Below are 16335 nucleotides of genomic sequence, written 5' to 3' on the forward strand. Positions count from 1 at the left end.
ACCTCCGCTGTCTACAGTCAGGATCCCTCCTGGCGTGAGAACCCGAGGAACAGCAGCAAGAGAAATCACTTCGATTTCGTGCGTTTGCTTAAGTATTTTGAGTCAGTCATTCTCCCAGCAGCACAAAGCACTGGTTCGCCTCTGCCGACACACGCCAGTCCCTGAGCACTCAAGCGGGAGCGTGTGCCCGGAGGCTGAGGCTCTGGGATGTGCAGCTCTCTGCTAGTTGCCGTGTTCGAGGTTGCCCTTGGCGAGCTCACCCTCAATGCTGAGGTGTGCAGGGCTCTTCCCCAGGACACTTGCCAGAGACCCCGCGCGCACCTTTCCCTGTTTGAAGCCTCATGTAAGGTTCTGAACATCCATGGTGGATTGGCAGCACAGGAAAAAACTGGCCCAGCCCTGGCTGGTGTGGCTGAGGACTGGGTGCTGGCCAGCAAACCAAAGGGTCGCTGGTTCGATTCCCAGTGAGGGCACGTGTCTGGGTTGTGGGCCAGGTCCCCAGTAGGGGGCGCACAAGAGGCAACCACACATTGGTATTTCTCTCCCTATCTTCCTCCCTTCCCCTCTAAAAATAAATCTTTAAAAAAAATTTTTTTAAGGACCAATTACTCAACACGACTAGGGCAATGTGTGACCAAGGCCTCATGAGCTGGGTGTGTCACTCAAGGGGCCCAGCAGACAACCCAGTGGTGTGGTGGCCTGGGGAGCGTGGCCAGTGCCTTCCTGACACCGTGGCTGGCCCCTGGCAGCACTTGGACCATTGCCACCCGAGCCCACTGCCGACTGACTACTCTGCCTTGGGATGGGGCTCGGGGCTCGGGGCCTCCCTCCCTCCCTGCAAACTCCGGGTCCCCGTGGGTGCTGCGGGTGGCGGCCTGGGCGGCTAGGCAGCAGTCAGTTACCTGGGCGCTCTTCCTTCGGAGCTCCTCGGGGTCCGCCCGCACAGGGACAGCCGCCCCGACCTTCACTCAAACAAACGAGCGGCAAAGCTCATCCGTCTTCCGCGTTTACTCCGTGAATTCTCAGGAGGCTCAGAACAGAACTACGTGCATGGTTTTGCCTCAGAGGCCAAGGCCGTGCAGTGTCTCAGGACTGGGCCTGAGAGCAGAGACTCGAGGCCCAGTGTGGGGCTGCAGCAGCAGCAGCTCCGAGGGGGCCTGGGACCTGACAGACACTGATGGTGCGGAGCACCGGTCTTCAGCATTAGGGTGGACCCCCAGTGCCACGAGGTCACGTGGAGGTCACTGAAGAGCAGGTGAGAGCAGGGCCTATCAGCTGGAAACTCAGGGCCTCCCCCAGGGGCGGCAGCGCCCGTGCGAAGGGGTTTCCTCTCCAGTGCTTCGAGTTCGTGTGCGTGTGAAACCCCTCCCCAAGCTGGTTTCCTAAGGAGGCGGCTACTTGGGTGCTGTAAAAAGGGCACTGTGAAGACTGAGGACCTCCCTCATGCCAGGGACGCGGGAGCCCCGTGGAGGTTGAGCCAGGCCCTCCCCCAGGCCAGGCTGCGCTTTCCAGTAACTGTGGGGAGAGCCTGGTGTGAGTATGAAGCCTGCTTTGTCTCCAGCCACGTTTTATTGCCTCGGACAATTCCGGAAGACAGGGGCAAATGGCTCACACTGCTGGTAAAACACAGGACCCCCACCCTCCCTTCAAGTGTCTACAATATGTGCTTGGGTTCTAGAAGCCTACACGTCTTATGGGAAACGCGTGTGCCCGGGGGCGGTGTGTCCTGTGCTCCTGGAGCCCACGCCTCCAGCAGGGCCTCGCTCTCCGTGCATCTCGGCACGGCACAGGCCGTCCGTGGGGCCACACCTGGACTGGGGGCAGGGCTACCTGCTGTACAGGGGCACGATGCGGGCCTGACTGGGGTGCCCGGGTCCTCTTAGGGCTTCCTGTTCAGGCCTGCAAGTCATCTAAGGAGCCATGTGAGGGTCCAAAATGCATGGGCTCATGCCTGTGAGTGCCCCCCCCCCATGCTAACACCCCAGGCCTTCTGGGGCAGGGCCTTCTGCTCAGCTCTCCTCTCCAGACCCTGACAGCCGTGAGAGGAGAGGCAGAGTGGGGAAGAGAAAAAATGCGGCTATAAAAGCACAGGCACGACAGGTTTGGAAGGGAAACTTCAAAAACAAATGTTTCCACAAGTACAGGAAGCCTCAAAAGCAACTTTAAAAATTCACTAGAAATAGCTATTAACTGAGTCACCCTGAGAACACGGAGGGCCTGCCGATGCTCTTCACAGGAGGAGGAGACAGGCCCGCCCCATCTAACGGAGGGTCCCCCAGCACGGTCACTGACATGTTGTCCTTGTGCCCACGATCCAAGACCAGCACCAGGGACTGCGGAAGGGGGGCGCGAAGAGCACCTCCAGGAGTGCGTGCGGCTCTTGGGCTGAGCGCGAGTCCAGGTGCCCCGAATAGCCCAGCAAGCCCGGTCTGCAGCCGGCACAGGAGGCGGGTGGGCGGGCCCTCTCAGGGCGCAGGTCAGCGTTGGGCCCTGCTGCTGTCCTACCAGCTACCGCAGCAGTGACAGGGTGGCCGGGGGACGGAGGCAGCCCCACAGCAGTGTCTCACCAGGCTGATGTCGGCACCCTTCCAGTGTGCCTCTCACTGTCCCCCCACTCATCTTTTAGGAAGATGACATTTCTGGGATAGCAACAAAAAAAACCCCAAAACAAAAAACACCCCTAAAACCAAAAGCAACTAGCTCAAAAATGTCCCCTATGCAGTCAGTTCTGGGTGCCATTGGCTTTTACTGGGAGAGGTCAGTGTGCTAGGTAGAAAGGGCAGTCCTCAGTTCGCTTCAACTTCCTGCCCCCTGAAGCCAGCGAGCTTCAGTGAGGAGCTGGTGTGGGGAGGAGAGGCGAGAAGAAACGAAAGGTCGTCTGTGAGCAGGAGTCGGGCCCCTGGGGAGCCCCACCCCTCTCCTCCCTCAAGACTAGGGGACGGGCGTCCCAAGAGAGCCACCCTGCGCCCCCCGCCCCGCACGGGGTGCCCCAGGCAGCCTTCCAGCGCTAGTCAACAGGTGGGGACCGGCCGCCAAGGCCTGGGCTGCTGGGCCAGGTTCCTGATTCTGCTGCGTGCCTTTGACCCACCTAGAGCACGGGACACTACACGGAGCTTCAGCGTGACCACCCCCACCCGCTCGCACGTGAGTGATGCGTGTGTTCACGTATGTTCACGGCCTCCATAAAAGTGCTACTTCGTAGAGGTGCTAGAACTTAATGAAAACTTGAGACAACGTTGTCAGCATGAAAGTCTTAGCTCGACAACCTGAGGTGTGTCAAACTCGCTTTAATACACGCAGGCAACTGTGTTTAACAACTCGTTTCTAAATTGTATTTCAAAGTCTAGTATTGCTTTGCAAGTTACGCAGGTCTCAGGCCATTGACATCCTTGAAGTGGGTCTCTAGTTAGTTCCACCTCTAACCCGCCAGCTCGGCCCGGCCCGCATGGCCCCGCCCCCGGTGACAAGGGGACTGAACGGAGGAAGCCACATGCCTCTCCAGCCCTGGAATGCAGGGCTTCTTAACCTTTCGGTGCTTTATAAAAAGGCATGGGTCAGGAAAAAGACAGCACCAATAAAAATGGAGTAAAAACGGTTCTAGTAACAGAACGAGACGTGCCCCGTGCGTCTACTTCAGTCTCCGAAACTTACTTTTGGAGAGTGGGGCTGAAAGAGGAAGGGTGGAAACACTGCTGTGTAGCAGATGTGGTGGGGTTTCAAGACCGGCTGGCAACACCCTGACCCCTCACCTGTGGGGGCGGGGGCAGGGCGCCACCCGGCCAGCCGGGCATCCAGAGAGGTCGGGGGCCAGGCCTTGTGGCCATCTGTTCCAGGAGCCCCAGCACCCACTTACCTGGGACCAGCACGGTCTGGGGAGGGGCCGTGGTGCAGCGGTGAGTGTTATGTGGGTGTGTGCTGTGTGGGCTGGGCTTGGGGACTCTGTCTGCTCAGAAACGGGACTTCCGCTGGCTCTCAGTGCAGTGCTGATTTGCAGAAAGAGACCCCACCACACACAAAGGAAGTGATGGCCCCACGTGCCCTGGGGCAGCGTGGGACACCTGCACGGCCGATGGGGCTGGGACAGAAAGGCACCTGCCCAGGAACGGCAATGACCTTGGAGCAGCGGCCGGTACGCCTGATCACCTGCTCTCTGCTGGTGGCAACCCAGATACTCACCAGCACCTGGTCACACCAGACAGACCAGACCTCCGCTGCCGGGCCCACCCAGCTCTGAGATCTGTGGGGCTTTGTGGAGACCAGTCTGCGGCAAGCCCCTGGGGCTCCAGGGCGTTTGCGTCTGTCCTTGGAATGCAGCCCCAAGCGTGGCTGCACCTCCTAGCTCTGGACAGTCCCAAGGGGACAGCCGTGCAGAGAGACAGGGAAGGGTCCAGAAGCCACCCCTAGGTGATACATACATTTACACAACAGTGACGGCCGTGGGGCAGCGGTCTGCTCCGGCTTCACTGCATTGTAATTGTGGTCGCTGGCCCACGACGGCGTGCCGCTCTCGCAAGGCGCTTCCTTCCCCGGGGCCTCACTCCTGGCAGGGGCCAGCACCGCCTTCTTCACCGGGCTCTCTTTCTGGTCTGGGGCCAGTCTCTTGTGCACAGCGGAGACTCTGACGCCTGCCTGGATAATCAGCAAACCCCAATCATTAAGCAGATCAGGACCACGCCCCGCTGGCCTCCTTTCCCTGCAAGGGCGCACTCAGGGCCACTCGGAGCTCCTCCCGACCCTGCACCGGTGCCGTGCCCACTCAGCAGCAGCGCTCAGCTCTGCTCGTCACCAGCCAGCCCCTCACGTGGCTCTGTGTGGAGCCTCCAGCACTCAGAGGTGGACGTCCTGGCCCCTGCAACTCGACCCCAGCCACAGGGGCCAGGACTTCCACCTGGGACACGAAGGCTTGACACAGAGCCACGTGTCATCCCACTGAGGCACCAGGCAGCCAGGGCAGCACAGAGCGGGCCATGAAAACATCAGAAGAGGCATAAGCAGGGAAGGGGAGGCTGGACTAGAAGACCAGGGTCCCCACAGGCCTGTGCTCTCTGTCAGCGACCCTGCACAGTCACTCTTGCCAGACATAGCAGCTCGGATTCAAAACGACCGGCTTTGAACCCGAGATCACTGGGAGGCTCAATGAGCATGTGAACGTGTCCACCCCCAAGCCTGCGAGCCACGGGAGCGGTGGCGGTCACCACATGGCCAGGCCGTCCAGGCTGACTCCAGGACAGCCTTCGAGAGGAGGGCGAGTGCCCGTTACTTCGGAAACACCCTGACCCTCCCCAGATCACAGGAGCCTGAGACCACCTCGTCAGAGAGCCAGGGCTCACCAGGGGACGGCCCTGCCTAGGGGCCCACGCCCACCGCCCAGAAGGCGGGGCTGGCTGCCTGAAGGACAGAGGACAGAGGACAGAGGATGAGAACCCACGCGCCCTGGTGACTCTGAAACAGGGCCAGGGGGCGGTCTGGGCCAGCCTACCTGAACACTGCATTTCGGCAGAATGAGCCTCTCTGGCTTGGCCTTGGCCTTCTCCTTGGGCTTCACTCTGGCCTCCCGCCCTGCACTCAGGAACCTCATGGTGGCCGCGGCGTGCTTCAGGATGCAGTCGCTGCTGCAGTAGACGGAGTCGGGCTGCGCCACACGCGAGCACCCTGGCCCGATGCACTTGGCAATAGGCGCCTCTGCGACCTGTGGGACAGAACATGTGACTTCAGACCCAAGCGGCGACGGCACTTGTGTGTCCCGGCTCAGAGTGCCCAGGGCACGGCGCTTAGTCAAGAAACACCGAGAGCACGTCCGACGTGAGCGGGCGTGTCTTCGCTCAACGCACACCCACGTCCCTGTGTAAGGCCGCACACCACCACCGCCTTCTTGCCACCTCAGAGGACATGGCTCCAAGGGAGCCCTAGGGCCTCGCCCCCAGGACAGAGCCTGTGTTCCTTCCCAGGAGGGCGACTCCACACCCAGTTAGGTCCCCTCACAGGGCAGACAGGCACTCCCGTGGACAAAAAGGGTCCGACTGAAGGACAAAAGCCTTCTTCAGTGGAGGGACCGTGCCTGTCAGGGCATAGGAGGCAGCAGTGCTGCTTTTGAAGGGAACAGCCCCCCACGTGGGCCCCACAGCTGGGCTCTGCGGGTGAGGCTGCTGGGGAGACCAGGACACCTCATTAAGTCTGCACCCCAGACCAACGTCAGGTGCCACGGAAACCATACGGGACACGTCACACACACTGTAACAGGTGAGTGTTTTGAGAGGCGACTCTGTCCTCACCTAACCCGAGAGCCTGGCCTAACCCTGGCGGCCGCTTCGGCCCAGCCTCCAGGGAGCCCCAGCAGAGGGCCCGGCTAAGCCCGACTCCGGTCTTCAGGCCCCGGAAACAGAGCCCCGAGAGAGGAGCCTGTGCCTCCCGCACACGCCAGAAGCAGGGCTGGCGGTCAAGATGAGGCGCACACAGACACACCCTCACACGCACGCGAGCCAAGCCTCACACCCAGGTTCAGTACGTGAGACAACTGTTTCTCCTCCTTAGAGCCCGTTCTGCTCCGGGTGGAATATGAACGTCTCAAACCCAGACGACACAGACACGAAGTTCAGAGGACTCTTCCCGCCGACTCCCCTCTCCACACCTTCCCGAACGCCCTTCCCCCCGGGGCCTGTGAACACCTTGCGACGGCGCCCAACCCCTCCAGCCCCAGCCCCCGCGCTGCAGCCGACACAGTAGGAGCTGCAAGGGCAGAGCGGCTGTTCCACGGCCCTCCCGGCCCTCTGCTCAATGGACGGCCGCTGAAGGGCAGGCTGGCTCGGGGCGGGGCGGGGCCTGCCGGGTACCCTCCCCACCAGCCCCGCCGGCCCAGCAGCAGGGCCCCTGCAGAGACCCTGGAAGAATGAAAAATCACAGCCCCAAAGGGCCCTGCACACCAGATGGAGGCGGAGGGAGTCGACAGCTGGCCCCCGCAGACGGGATGGGAGCCGCAGAAAGTGGCCTGGGAGCCAGTCCGGCTGCAGCCGCCCATCACCCCAAGCCGCCGCTCAACAGGTGCTGCCGCCACAGCCACCACCCTGGGCGTCTCCAGCAAGGAAGGTGCCAGGGCACCAGTTCTGTCAAGATGGTGTGGGGCCACGGGGCCACACACACTCCTTGACTGTGTGGGGATGGGGACACACGACATGGGGTCTGTCGGGAACACGGTGGGAGGGACCTTATCACATGTGAGTCCACTTAAGGGACGTGCTGAGTCCCCAGTAACAGTGCCAGGGCTGGACAGTCACACGGAGTGACCGGGCAGCCCCACAGGGCCCGAGGAAGGACAGCCCTCCTTCCAGCCCACCCTCCACAGATGCTGCGCCAGGGCTGGGGAGCCCAGAGCACCCCCAGGAGACAGCAGCTCCTGTAGGCGTGGCACTTCTCCGAGGAGGGCCAGCTGTGTGGTCCGCCTCCCTCCGTGACCTGTCGGCAGGACCTACCGGCTGGAAGATCTTGAGCTTCTTCTTGCCACTCGGGTTTGCAGCCTTCTCAATCCTGCCCTTTATCCCCTGGTCCTCGCTGGACCTCTGCTCCACGGTGCCCATGCTTGTGCACTCGGCGCCGTCAGGGTCGGCGGGCTGCAGCCCAGCCTCCTGCAGGTCAGCGGCCTCGGGGCGTGGCTCGTCCTGCACCTGCAGGATGGTGCAGTTGGGGCAGATGTAGTCCTCCCCGTTCCTCTCCAGGAGCCGCCCGCGGGCCTCGGAGATGCCCACGCAGTCGCCGTGGAACCATTCTTCACAGCGGTCACAGCAGATCATGAACCTGAAACCAGAAACAGGCAGGAGTGGAGACAAGACGTGCACGCTCAGTTCTGGACGCACCACCAGTGTGCGGGCACGTGCCACCAACGTGCCACCAACGGCCCAGCCAGAGCCATCCACGAACCAAGTCCGCCCCAGCCCCACTACAGGAACACACGCGCACAAACGCACAGGAGGGCAGGACCCGCCCCTCCCCGGCACGGCAGCCAGCGTGCTCCTGTGTCTGCGGGGGGGGCTTCCTTCCTGACCCCTGGCCCCCATTGCTTCAGTTCGTCTCTGCGAACAGCAAGTGCCTTTCTCCCACCCGATGGACCCGACCCCAGCCCCCGAACAGCACCAGAGCAGTGCCCTGAGACCTCTGGGATGATGGTGACGGCCTAGTCTGCCACCTCCCACACAGGCCCCAGGCCACACGGGGCAGGTGAGACTGGGTGGCGAAGAGCCTCAAAGGTCCAGTGGCAACCACGGTGTATGCACACAGCGTGTGGCTCCAGAATCCTTTTGAGTGGCGCCCGGCGGTTTCCAACCGCACTGCTGCGCACCCCGACTGCCTCTGCAGCTGTGAGGACACTGGATGGAAGTCTCTCCTGCTGCCTCCGCACGAGGCCCTCCCTGACCCCTGGGCCGCCAGCAGCCTCTTGCCCAGGACCCACCTGTTGTTGTGAGGCTGCCGACACATGCAGTACAGCGCACTGGGGTCGTACACCTCGCACTCAGGCTTGTGCTTGCCCGAGCCTCTGGGGCCCTCCTCTCTGGCCCCTGGGGCCACACGCCCTTCTGACGTTCTCTCTCGGCCGTCGCTCACTGCCTGCTCAGCTGCAGGCTCCTGGTGCCGTGGCGGGGAGCTGTCTGCCGCACCGGCCACCTCCATATCTGCACTTCCTGTTGGGTCCTCCCCCCGACGCTTCTTCCTCAGGCGACTCAGGGCGCCTCTCAGGGGCCGGCCAGCTGGCTCTTGCTCGCGCTTTCTCCGCAGGCGGTTCTGAAGTTCTTTCAAGGTCAACCCATCACTGTCGCTGTCAGAAGTGTCGTCCTCGCGGTCACCTCCTTTGGCCTTTGCAGACGAGGCTGGGCGCTCCTTGCCGCCTACAGGGCTGGCCCCGGGCCCACCTTTGCTGTCAGAGGTGCTCTCGACGCTCCCCTCCGAGGCGGTTTCCGCATCTGTGACTGGGCAGGAGGTGGGCTCGCCGGGGTCCTCGGGCGACACGGGCAGAGTCTTCCTCCCCCTGCGGCGGACCGTCGTGAGAAACTCCTCCACCCTCTCGGTCCGCTTCGGCTGGCGCCCGCTGCGTCGCAAGGAAAGGCTCTGCTGCTGCTGCTGGGGCTGCTGATCCACAGAGTCTAACTCCGCGTCCCCAGCGCCCTCGCGTTTAGCAATGGTGGTCCTCCGAAACCCCCACGTTTTCCTAAACTCTTTACTGGTGGGTTTGATGACCTTGGGGGCTTCCTCATTGCTCGGGTCACCTTTCTCATCCATACCTAATGGGGAGACGTAACCAAACCATGACCAGCGTTAACGAGGCAGTGGGGGGGGGGGGGGGGGCCCCCACCCNGGGGGGGGGGGGGGGGGGGGGGGGGGGGCCTCCAGCCACCCGCGTGTGGACGGGCTGCAGGAGGGCTCTCCTGCCCACCAGCCGCCCAAATGCCCCTAAGGGCAAGTCCCCGTGGCCAGGGTTTCCTCAAGTGTGCTGTGGGACATAATGCAAAGTGACTCTTGAGGAAAACCATAATTATTACATATCAAACGTTAAAAAGAAAAATTGCCCTGGCTGGTGGGGTTCAGTGGACTGAGCACCAGACTGCAAACCACAAGGTCGCCAGTTCAATTCCCAGTCAGGGCACTTTCCTGGGTTGTGGGCCAGGTCCCCATGGGGGACGTGCAAGAAGCAACCACACAGTAATGTTTCTCTCCTACTCTTTCTCCCTTCCCCTCTAAAAATAAATAAAATCTTCTAATAAATAAAAAGAAAAAGAAAGCTGGCTAATCTGTAACTGTGCACTTAGCTGCTTAAACAAGATCTCATGAAAGAGGCAGCAAGAAGTGACAGGTGAGCCTCAGGTGCGGGGGCAAGGACGGGACGGGAACAGGGTTTGCCCTGGTGCACAGGGGGCAGCTGCCAGCCAGAGGGCACTCCCGTGCGGAGTCGCCCAGCCCACGTCTCGCTCCCCGCGGAATGCGGTGGACAGAACACTGCACTTGTCCTGGGGTTGGAGCCCTGAGCTGCCATGTGAGAGGCCCAACCACCCGGCTGGACAGGGTGTGTGAGACCCTCCTGCTGAGCCCCAAGCCCCGGCTCCTGAGACACAAAAGGACGAGTCTGGGGCGGGGCAGTTTTAATGCAGCAACAGGTAACCTGGACACTTATTAAGGTGGACGAGAGCGCCCTTGTGTTTCCTCTCTTTAGCCCTCCTCCCCCGTTTCCTTCTAACAGACCGTGGAAGGGCCACGTCTGTGAAAGCTGGACCCGCCTGAGCGAGAGCCTAGACGCAGTGTGTACCTTGAGCGCGCCTGTGCAGGCCGTGCAGGCTTCAGTCGTGCTGAAACGCCAGTGGAGACTTGGACACCACGCCACGTTCCATCCCAGGGGACGGCTGGTGCAGGACGAAGACCTTCAAGACACAGAGGACACACCGTTCAGAACCACACACACCCCAGCCCTCTCGCTTCCCACCAAGTGCTGCCCCCACTTCCTGCCCAACGCCACAAGCCCTGCACCAGGGAGCCCGGCCTTGCGCCCCCAACCACTCCGAAGCTTGCCAAAATGGCTGTGACGTGAACCTGGGTGCCACTCCGCGTCTCTGGTCCCTGAGGCGACAGCTGACCTAAACTGGGGCGCTCATGGTGATTCCAAAGCAGAGTGCTCTGGCTGGTGACCTCGAGCAAGTCACACCAAACTGCTGGCACCCAGGAGGCAGTGCCTCACGGGGTTGGGAGCGAGAGCCCAGTGCAGCGCCCCCCACCCCAGCAGGGCCACGCTCCTCCTACGCGTGTGTACTGGGAGCTGTTAAAACTGCTGACCCTTCCACCTGGAACTTGGACACTTAGGAGAAGAGTTTCTACTCCTGCACATGAGCAAGTCTGATGGCTGCCCGGAGCGGGCCGAGCCCTCGGCCTCACGCAACACTCACGAGTTCTGCAACAGGGTCTGTGCCAGCAAGACCAGTGCTGCCTGCAGGGTGGCTGGGGAAGGAGCCCGCACCCATGCAGGGGGCACTCTCCTCTGCAAAGGGCCCCCCGGCACAGAGAGGACGCGCGCTGTCCAGGCCACGTGCTGACAAAGTCACCGACGGAAGGACAAACGCTCCGACTCAAACTGTTACTTTCTCCAGCTCGAGCTAATGTGTTTCATTTGTGAAGTCTTTTTCACTTTTTGAATGCTGAATATGGCCACCAAAAAAAACCCTGGAAAAGTTCTTTTTCAACTGAACGCACACAGATAAAGACCCCCACGGCCACGGTGGAGAAAGCCTCAGGTGCACAGATGTGCCGTGTCATGCCTCTTCCTCCAATGCAACGGCACGCCAGACCCAGAAAACACATGTGCCAACTCTTGAGGTCTAGCTGAGGCTATTTACCTACCACCAGGGACACCTACCTGCCAGACACCCAGAGCATGGAACTTTCCAGAAGTCCTTAATGCAACATGAGCCTGGCCGAGGCAGGCACTCAGCCCGAGCCAACAGCAGGCCTCAGTTGCGACCCCATGAGACACAGGCGGCCGTGAGACTGCGCTCACAGCACCGTGACCCAGACCACATGAACACGCAAACACAGGACCTCGTGGGTCCAGGGGAGGCGGGAAGACACTGGCCGGAAGGACAGGCCCCGCCCGCAGGAACCCGGCCTCAGGTGCTGCCCAGCCAGATCGGCTCCACGGAGCCCAACAGAGAGCGGTACACACCAACCGTGAAAGGGATGAGCAGCAGAACGACAGACACCGTCATCGCAAAACTGTGAGCACAGCCCCTGCACCACCACTGCAGTCAGACACCGGAGAGGGTTCAGGAGCCCGCCCGCTGCTCACGAGCAGCAGGGGACAGGCCACCCACACAGGCTGAGAGCCTCTCCCCCAGGAGCCCTCTTCAGGGGAGAAATGCGCCTGCCTCCCCACCTGCTCCAGACTAGACCCACCTCGCTGCTCCAACTGCCTCTGCAACTGTGGTCTCCTTAGTGACCCAGAACAATGACAAACATTCTGAGGCCCCTCCCTTTAAAGCAATAGTGGCTGTTTCACTGCGTCACAGCCTCCGACCACTCAAATGAAGCAAACCCAAAGTCTCAGCAACCTGACTTCTGCGAAGGAACTGGAGTAAACCTCACTTGTACGTTCCAGAACCACCAGAACAAAACGTGACATGTTTTCAGCAATAAAAAAAATTAAGTCCACGTTAGGGCATAGCTCAGTGGACTGAGAACCACAGCGGGCCTGCAAACCACGCGATTGCGGTTTGATTCCCAGTCAGGGCACATGCCTGGGTTGCAGGTCAGTTCCCAGCAGCGAATGCACGAGAGGCAACCACACGTTGACATTTCTCTCCCTCTCTCCTTCCCTCCCCCTCTAAAGATAAATAAATAAAATCTTTAAAAAAATTAAGTCCACGTTACTCTGAAAGATAAACAGATGCGCTGATTTGATGCGAGTGCTGGAAAAATCATCAGAAAAGTTATAGTTATTTCTGTTGAGTGGAATGAGATAAAGTCCACATTCAAAACCGATCAGATCATTTCAGATCATCTGGTCAGCTTGTTCGGACATTGTACATTTGCAAAACTGCCTCCTTTGCAACACAAAAGCTCTCACGTGCAACGCCGGCTCACATGTGGGAAGACCAGCGCAGCACCTCCACAATCCAGCGCTGTGCCCCTGCAGCCTGTGAGGCTGGTGGCGCAACCCTGTGCGCCACCAGCCTCACAGGAGGCCCTGGTCACAGACCTGCGCACCCACCACCGAGGCAAGTCTCTCCCGAGGGTAAGAGCTGCACCCCTGACCCTCGGAGATCGAAGCACTGGAGGTGAAAGTCTAACGCAGAGGGAGTGTGAAACCATCTGCCCGCACCCTAAGACACAGCTTCTCCCAGCTGCAAGCCCTCCACTGCTGGTGAAACAGAGGCGGGAAGGCAGCCTCACGGGCCAGCAGGGCCCGGGAACGGGACCTGCCCCTCCCTCACGGTTCTCGAAGGGTGGCTCTCCAACTTCTGGGTCTCGGGGCCTCTCCACTCCTCTAAAAACCCAGGGCCCCAAAGAGCGCTTGTCTGTGTGGAGTGTGTCATCACTGCCAGTGGGCAAAGGAGACGTCTCAGGGGGCCAAGGTCGCCCTGGCCCCCACACCGCACCTCGAGGAGTCGCGAGGTCAGCATAAGCGGCCACGTGGAGACAGCAGTGCGGACCACCGACTAACCAAGTGCAAAGGTGGCATGTCGCACCAGGTGACAAGGAGGACAGGACACACACCCGCTGACGGCACCAGCACCCACCTCCTCACACAGCTTCGCCACTGGGAAGCAGCGGAGAAGGCTTGCAATGGCAGGCACAAGCTTTTCAAAACGCTGGTGCTCCTGAAAGCTGAAACTCTGTCACAAGCAACAGACACTGCCAGTTGCTTTCCTGAGACCCACGCCCTCAGCTCCGAGGAAACGCCCGCCCGCTGCCCGCTGCAGATGCCACCTGCCTGGGGTGCTGCATGTGCGGGTGCCAGCCGCCCTGGAAGGCTGCGCCGCCGGCCCGCTGTCCACTTAGTGGAGAAGGTGGGCGATGACAGCAGCAGAACGAGCTTCACCTCCTGGTCCACAAAAGGGCCCGGGGGCTCCAGGCGGCCAGGACACACTCACGCGCAGACCCTGGACGCGGACCTGGGCCTCAGAGACCACGTGACCTGAGCACCGCCTTCCAGAGAAGTGTCTGCAAACCGCCCTCTGCCTCTGCCCACCACCTCTCAAAAGGCTGAGCTGTCCGAAGTGAATTTCTTTTCTTTTTAAATATTTTATTTGTTTATCTTTAGAGGGGAAGGGAAGGAGAGAGGGAAAGAAATATCAATGTATGGTTGCCTCTCATGCATCCCCTGCTGGGAACTGGCCTGCAACCCAGGCATGTGCCCTGACTGGGAATCGAACAGCAATCCTTTGGTTCACAGGCCCGCGCTCAATCCACTGAGCTACGCCAGACAGGGCTAAAGTGAATTTCTTAACACAAAACCAAAAGAGCCCTTCCGGATATGATGTGCCATTTAACATGCAACCCAAGAATGTCGGCTGTGTGACAGCGGCGAGGTCAGGCTGTGTAGCACTAGCTGGTCACTTGCAGCCCCGTGTGTGTCCAAACCTCTCACTCCATTTCAATTCTAAAACAGCCGAGACCTGCCAGCCAGAGAGCATGTCCCAGAGCCACATCACAGCCTCGTCAGTTTGAGGCTCTGACAGCCACCCGCATGCACGACACGACGCCTGTGCCTGGTAGTAAGCGACCCTTTCCTGTGGATGACAAGGGACAGCGTGAACACTAGCCAGAAGCTCCTCAAGCTACGAAAAAGAGGAGGAGGAAGAAGGATTCCCAAAGAAAGCCTTTCCCAGTTCAGCTCCTCCCAACGGGTAGTCAATCACTAACGAAGGCAAGCCCCCAAGTCCTGTCACTCGGGACGCCCCGCGAGGGCCACACCCCAGGCACCAGCAGTGGCCATCCTCCTCCGCCCATCCTACAGGTCCACGCGGCAGAAGCGCCCACCTGCACTGTGTGAGCACCTGTCCTGACAAAACCAAGAGCCCCCTGCACGGAGCCCTGGGGTCCCAGCTGTCTTGGGGGTGATGGCTGCACAGGTGCGTGGAGACGAAAGTTAACCCCATCACTCAGAATGCTCTGCAGGACAGGGCTGACCCACCCAGGGGGCAGTGTGGACCTCTGTCGTCCCCCCCCCCCCGCCCCCTGCGTTCTGATGCAAACACAGGCTGGTGCCCTCGACAGAGCAGTGCCGGCATCTCGACTACTGCCTCCAACAGGCTCCTGCGGGGGTCTGTGTGTGGGCCCCCAACTCCTACATGGAAACCTACACCCCCAGGGGTGTTTGGGGGGCCTTTGGGAGCTGCTCAGATCACAAAGGTGGAGCTCTGTGAATGGGAACAGTGCCCTGAGAAAGGGACCCTGGAGAGCTCACTCCCTCACCCCTCTGCTCCCACCAACACCGACTTGGGCTCCAGAGCCGTGGGGAGTCTTACGGGGCTTACACAGTGTCATGCGTAAGCCCCGCTCCCTGGACTCTGTCACGCCAGTCCCAGCGGCCCAAGTGGCCACCTGCCCCTGTGAACAGAAGAGCCTGGTCTCAAACACCGCACACGCGGCTCTCCCATCCCCAAACCCCAGGAAACGGGTGCTCCTCAGACAAGGCCACCGCCTGGGTCTCAGTGGTCCAAGGTTCTTGGTCATATGAAAAGACCTGCCCTGTGGGACAAGTGTGGCGACGCCGTGCACCTGAGAACAGCATGGGGATGGATCCCCAGACAGAGCCCCTCTTTCCAGCCACAAGAGCCCTCAGGTGTGGGCGTACAGGAGCTCCAGGTGCAGAGTCCTTCCCAGGACACAGGGCCTGCCTGCCCCCTACCCCTGCTGGGCGCCTTGGGGGCTGCTTCCCAAGCCTGCAGATCCCGATGAAAAATCCTGATCCTGCCCCGGCTGATGTGGCTCAGCGGACTGCGTGCTGGCCTTCAAGCCAAAGGATCACCGCCTAGGCTGCAGGCCAGGTCCCCGGTAGTGGTGTGTGAGAAGCAACCACACACTGATGTTTCTCTCCCTCTCTCCTTCTCCTCTCTCTAAAAGCAAATAAAATCCAAGAAACAAGAAAAAAGAGCCCTGACCCTCGAAGGGGCATCCTGCTGCCTTTACATCCTTGGGCTCACAGTCACCGGTGCAGGACCTCCTCTGGCCCTGTAGGGGCAGCCGTCAGACACCCAGTCTCAGCGCTGCCCCCCTCAGGCACCTCGAGGCATGGCACAGCGCCCACCCGTCACCGACAGCCTTGCGCCTGCCCACCAGGCACCCTGGCCTCACCCGACCTGTCGCCCACTTGGGGAGACCCCAAACACTTTCACCTGTGGCCACAAACTAGTCTTTTCCCAAAACACAAGTTTGGGCTTTTTTAGCACCAAGCCTGAATAATGGCTTGTCCCATGGAGGAGCGCGCGGAATAGGTTAGACTCGGTTGCTATGGCGAGCTCAAACTGTCAGACACCAAAGCGTAAGTGTGAGGGAAGTGTGGTTGCGCCCATTTAAAAACTACAAAGACACTGCCTGCCTTCCTCAAGGAGCCCTGTCCCGGGTTCGAGTCCCTCGAGGCAGGCTGCGGGCCCCGCCCTCCTCGGGGGTGGGGTCTCCAACCACTGGCGGCATCCAGACGTGGCCCCTCAGCCCTTTCCGAGCCTCAAGGTCAAGCCATCTGCCCAACACTAAGACCTCACTGCCCTCTTCACTGGAAGTATGTGGTGGAACCTTCCAGAAGCAGATGTGAGAGCCCAGCTACTGTCAGCTAAGCCGGCCACAAGAGAGATTCGCACAAGCATAAAG

The 16335-nt window shown here is 60.6% G+C and overlaps 1 protein-coding gene across 2 annotated transcripts in view; it reads right to left on the reverse strand.

The window, feature by feature from the left end:
• Window positions 1–16335, reverse strand: part of DIDO1 (death inducer-obliterator 1) — a 44082-nt gene that overhangs the window by 15551 nt on the left and 12196 nt on the right. For both annotated transcript variants that reach the window (XM_037060042.1, XM_037060041.1), the window contains exons 2-6: window positions 10286–10397; window positions 8441–9266; window positions 7467–7788; window positions 5480–5689; window positions 4416–4629 (exon numbers count right to left, since the gene is read on the reverse strand). In XM_037060042.1, coding sequence (XP_036915937.1) covers window positions 4416–4629; window positions 5480–5689; window positions 7467–7788; window positions 8441–9264 — 1570 coding nt within the window. In that variant the 5' untranslated portion in view covers window positions 9265–9266; window positions 10286–10397. The remainder of the gene's footprint in view (window positions 1–4415; window positions 4630–5479; window positions 5690–7466; window positions 7789–8440; window positions 9267–10285; window positions 10398–16335) is intronic.

The sequence above is a fragment of the Sturnira hondurensis genome, unplaced genomic scaffold, assembly GCF_014824575.4.
Source record: "Sturnira hondurensis isolate 20B ecotype Veracruz unplaced genomic scaffold, ASM1482457v3 Scaffold0011378, whole genome shotgun sequence".
NCBI lineage: Eukaryota > Metazoa > Chordata > Mammalia > Chiroptera > Phyllostomidae > Sturnira > Sturnira hondurensis.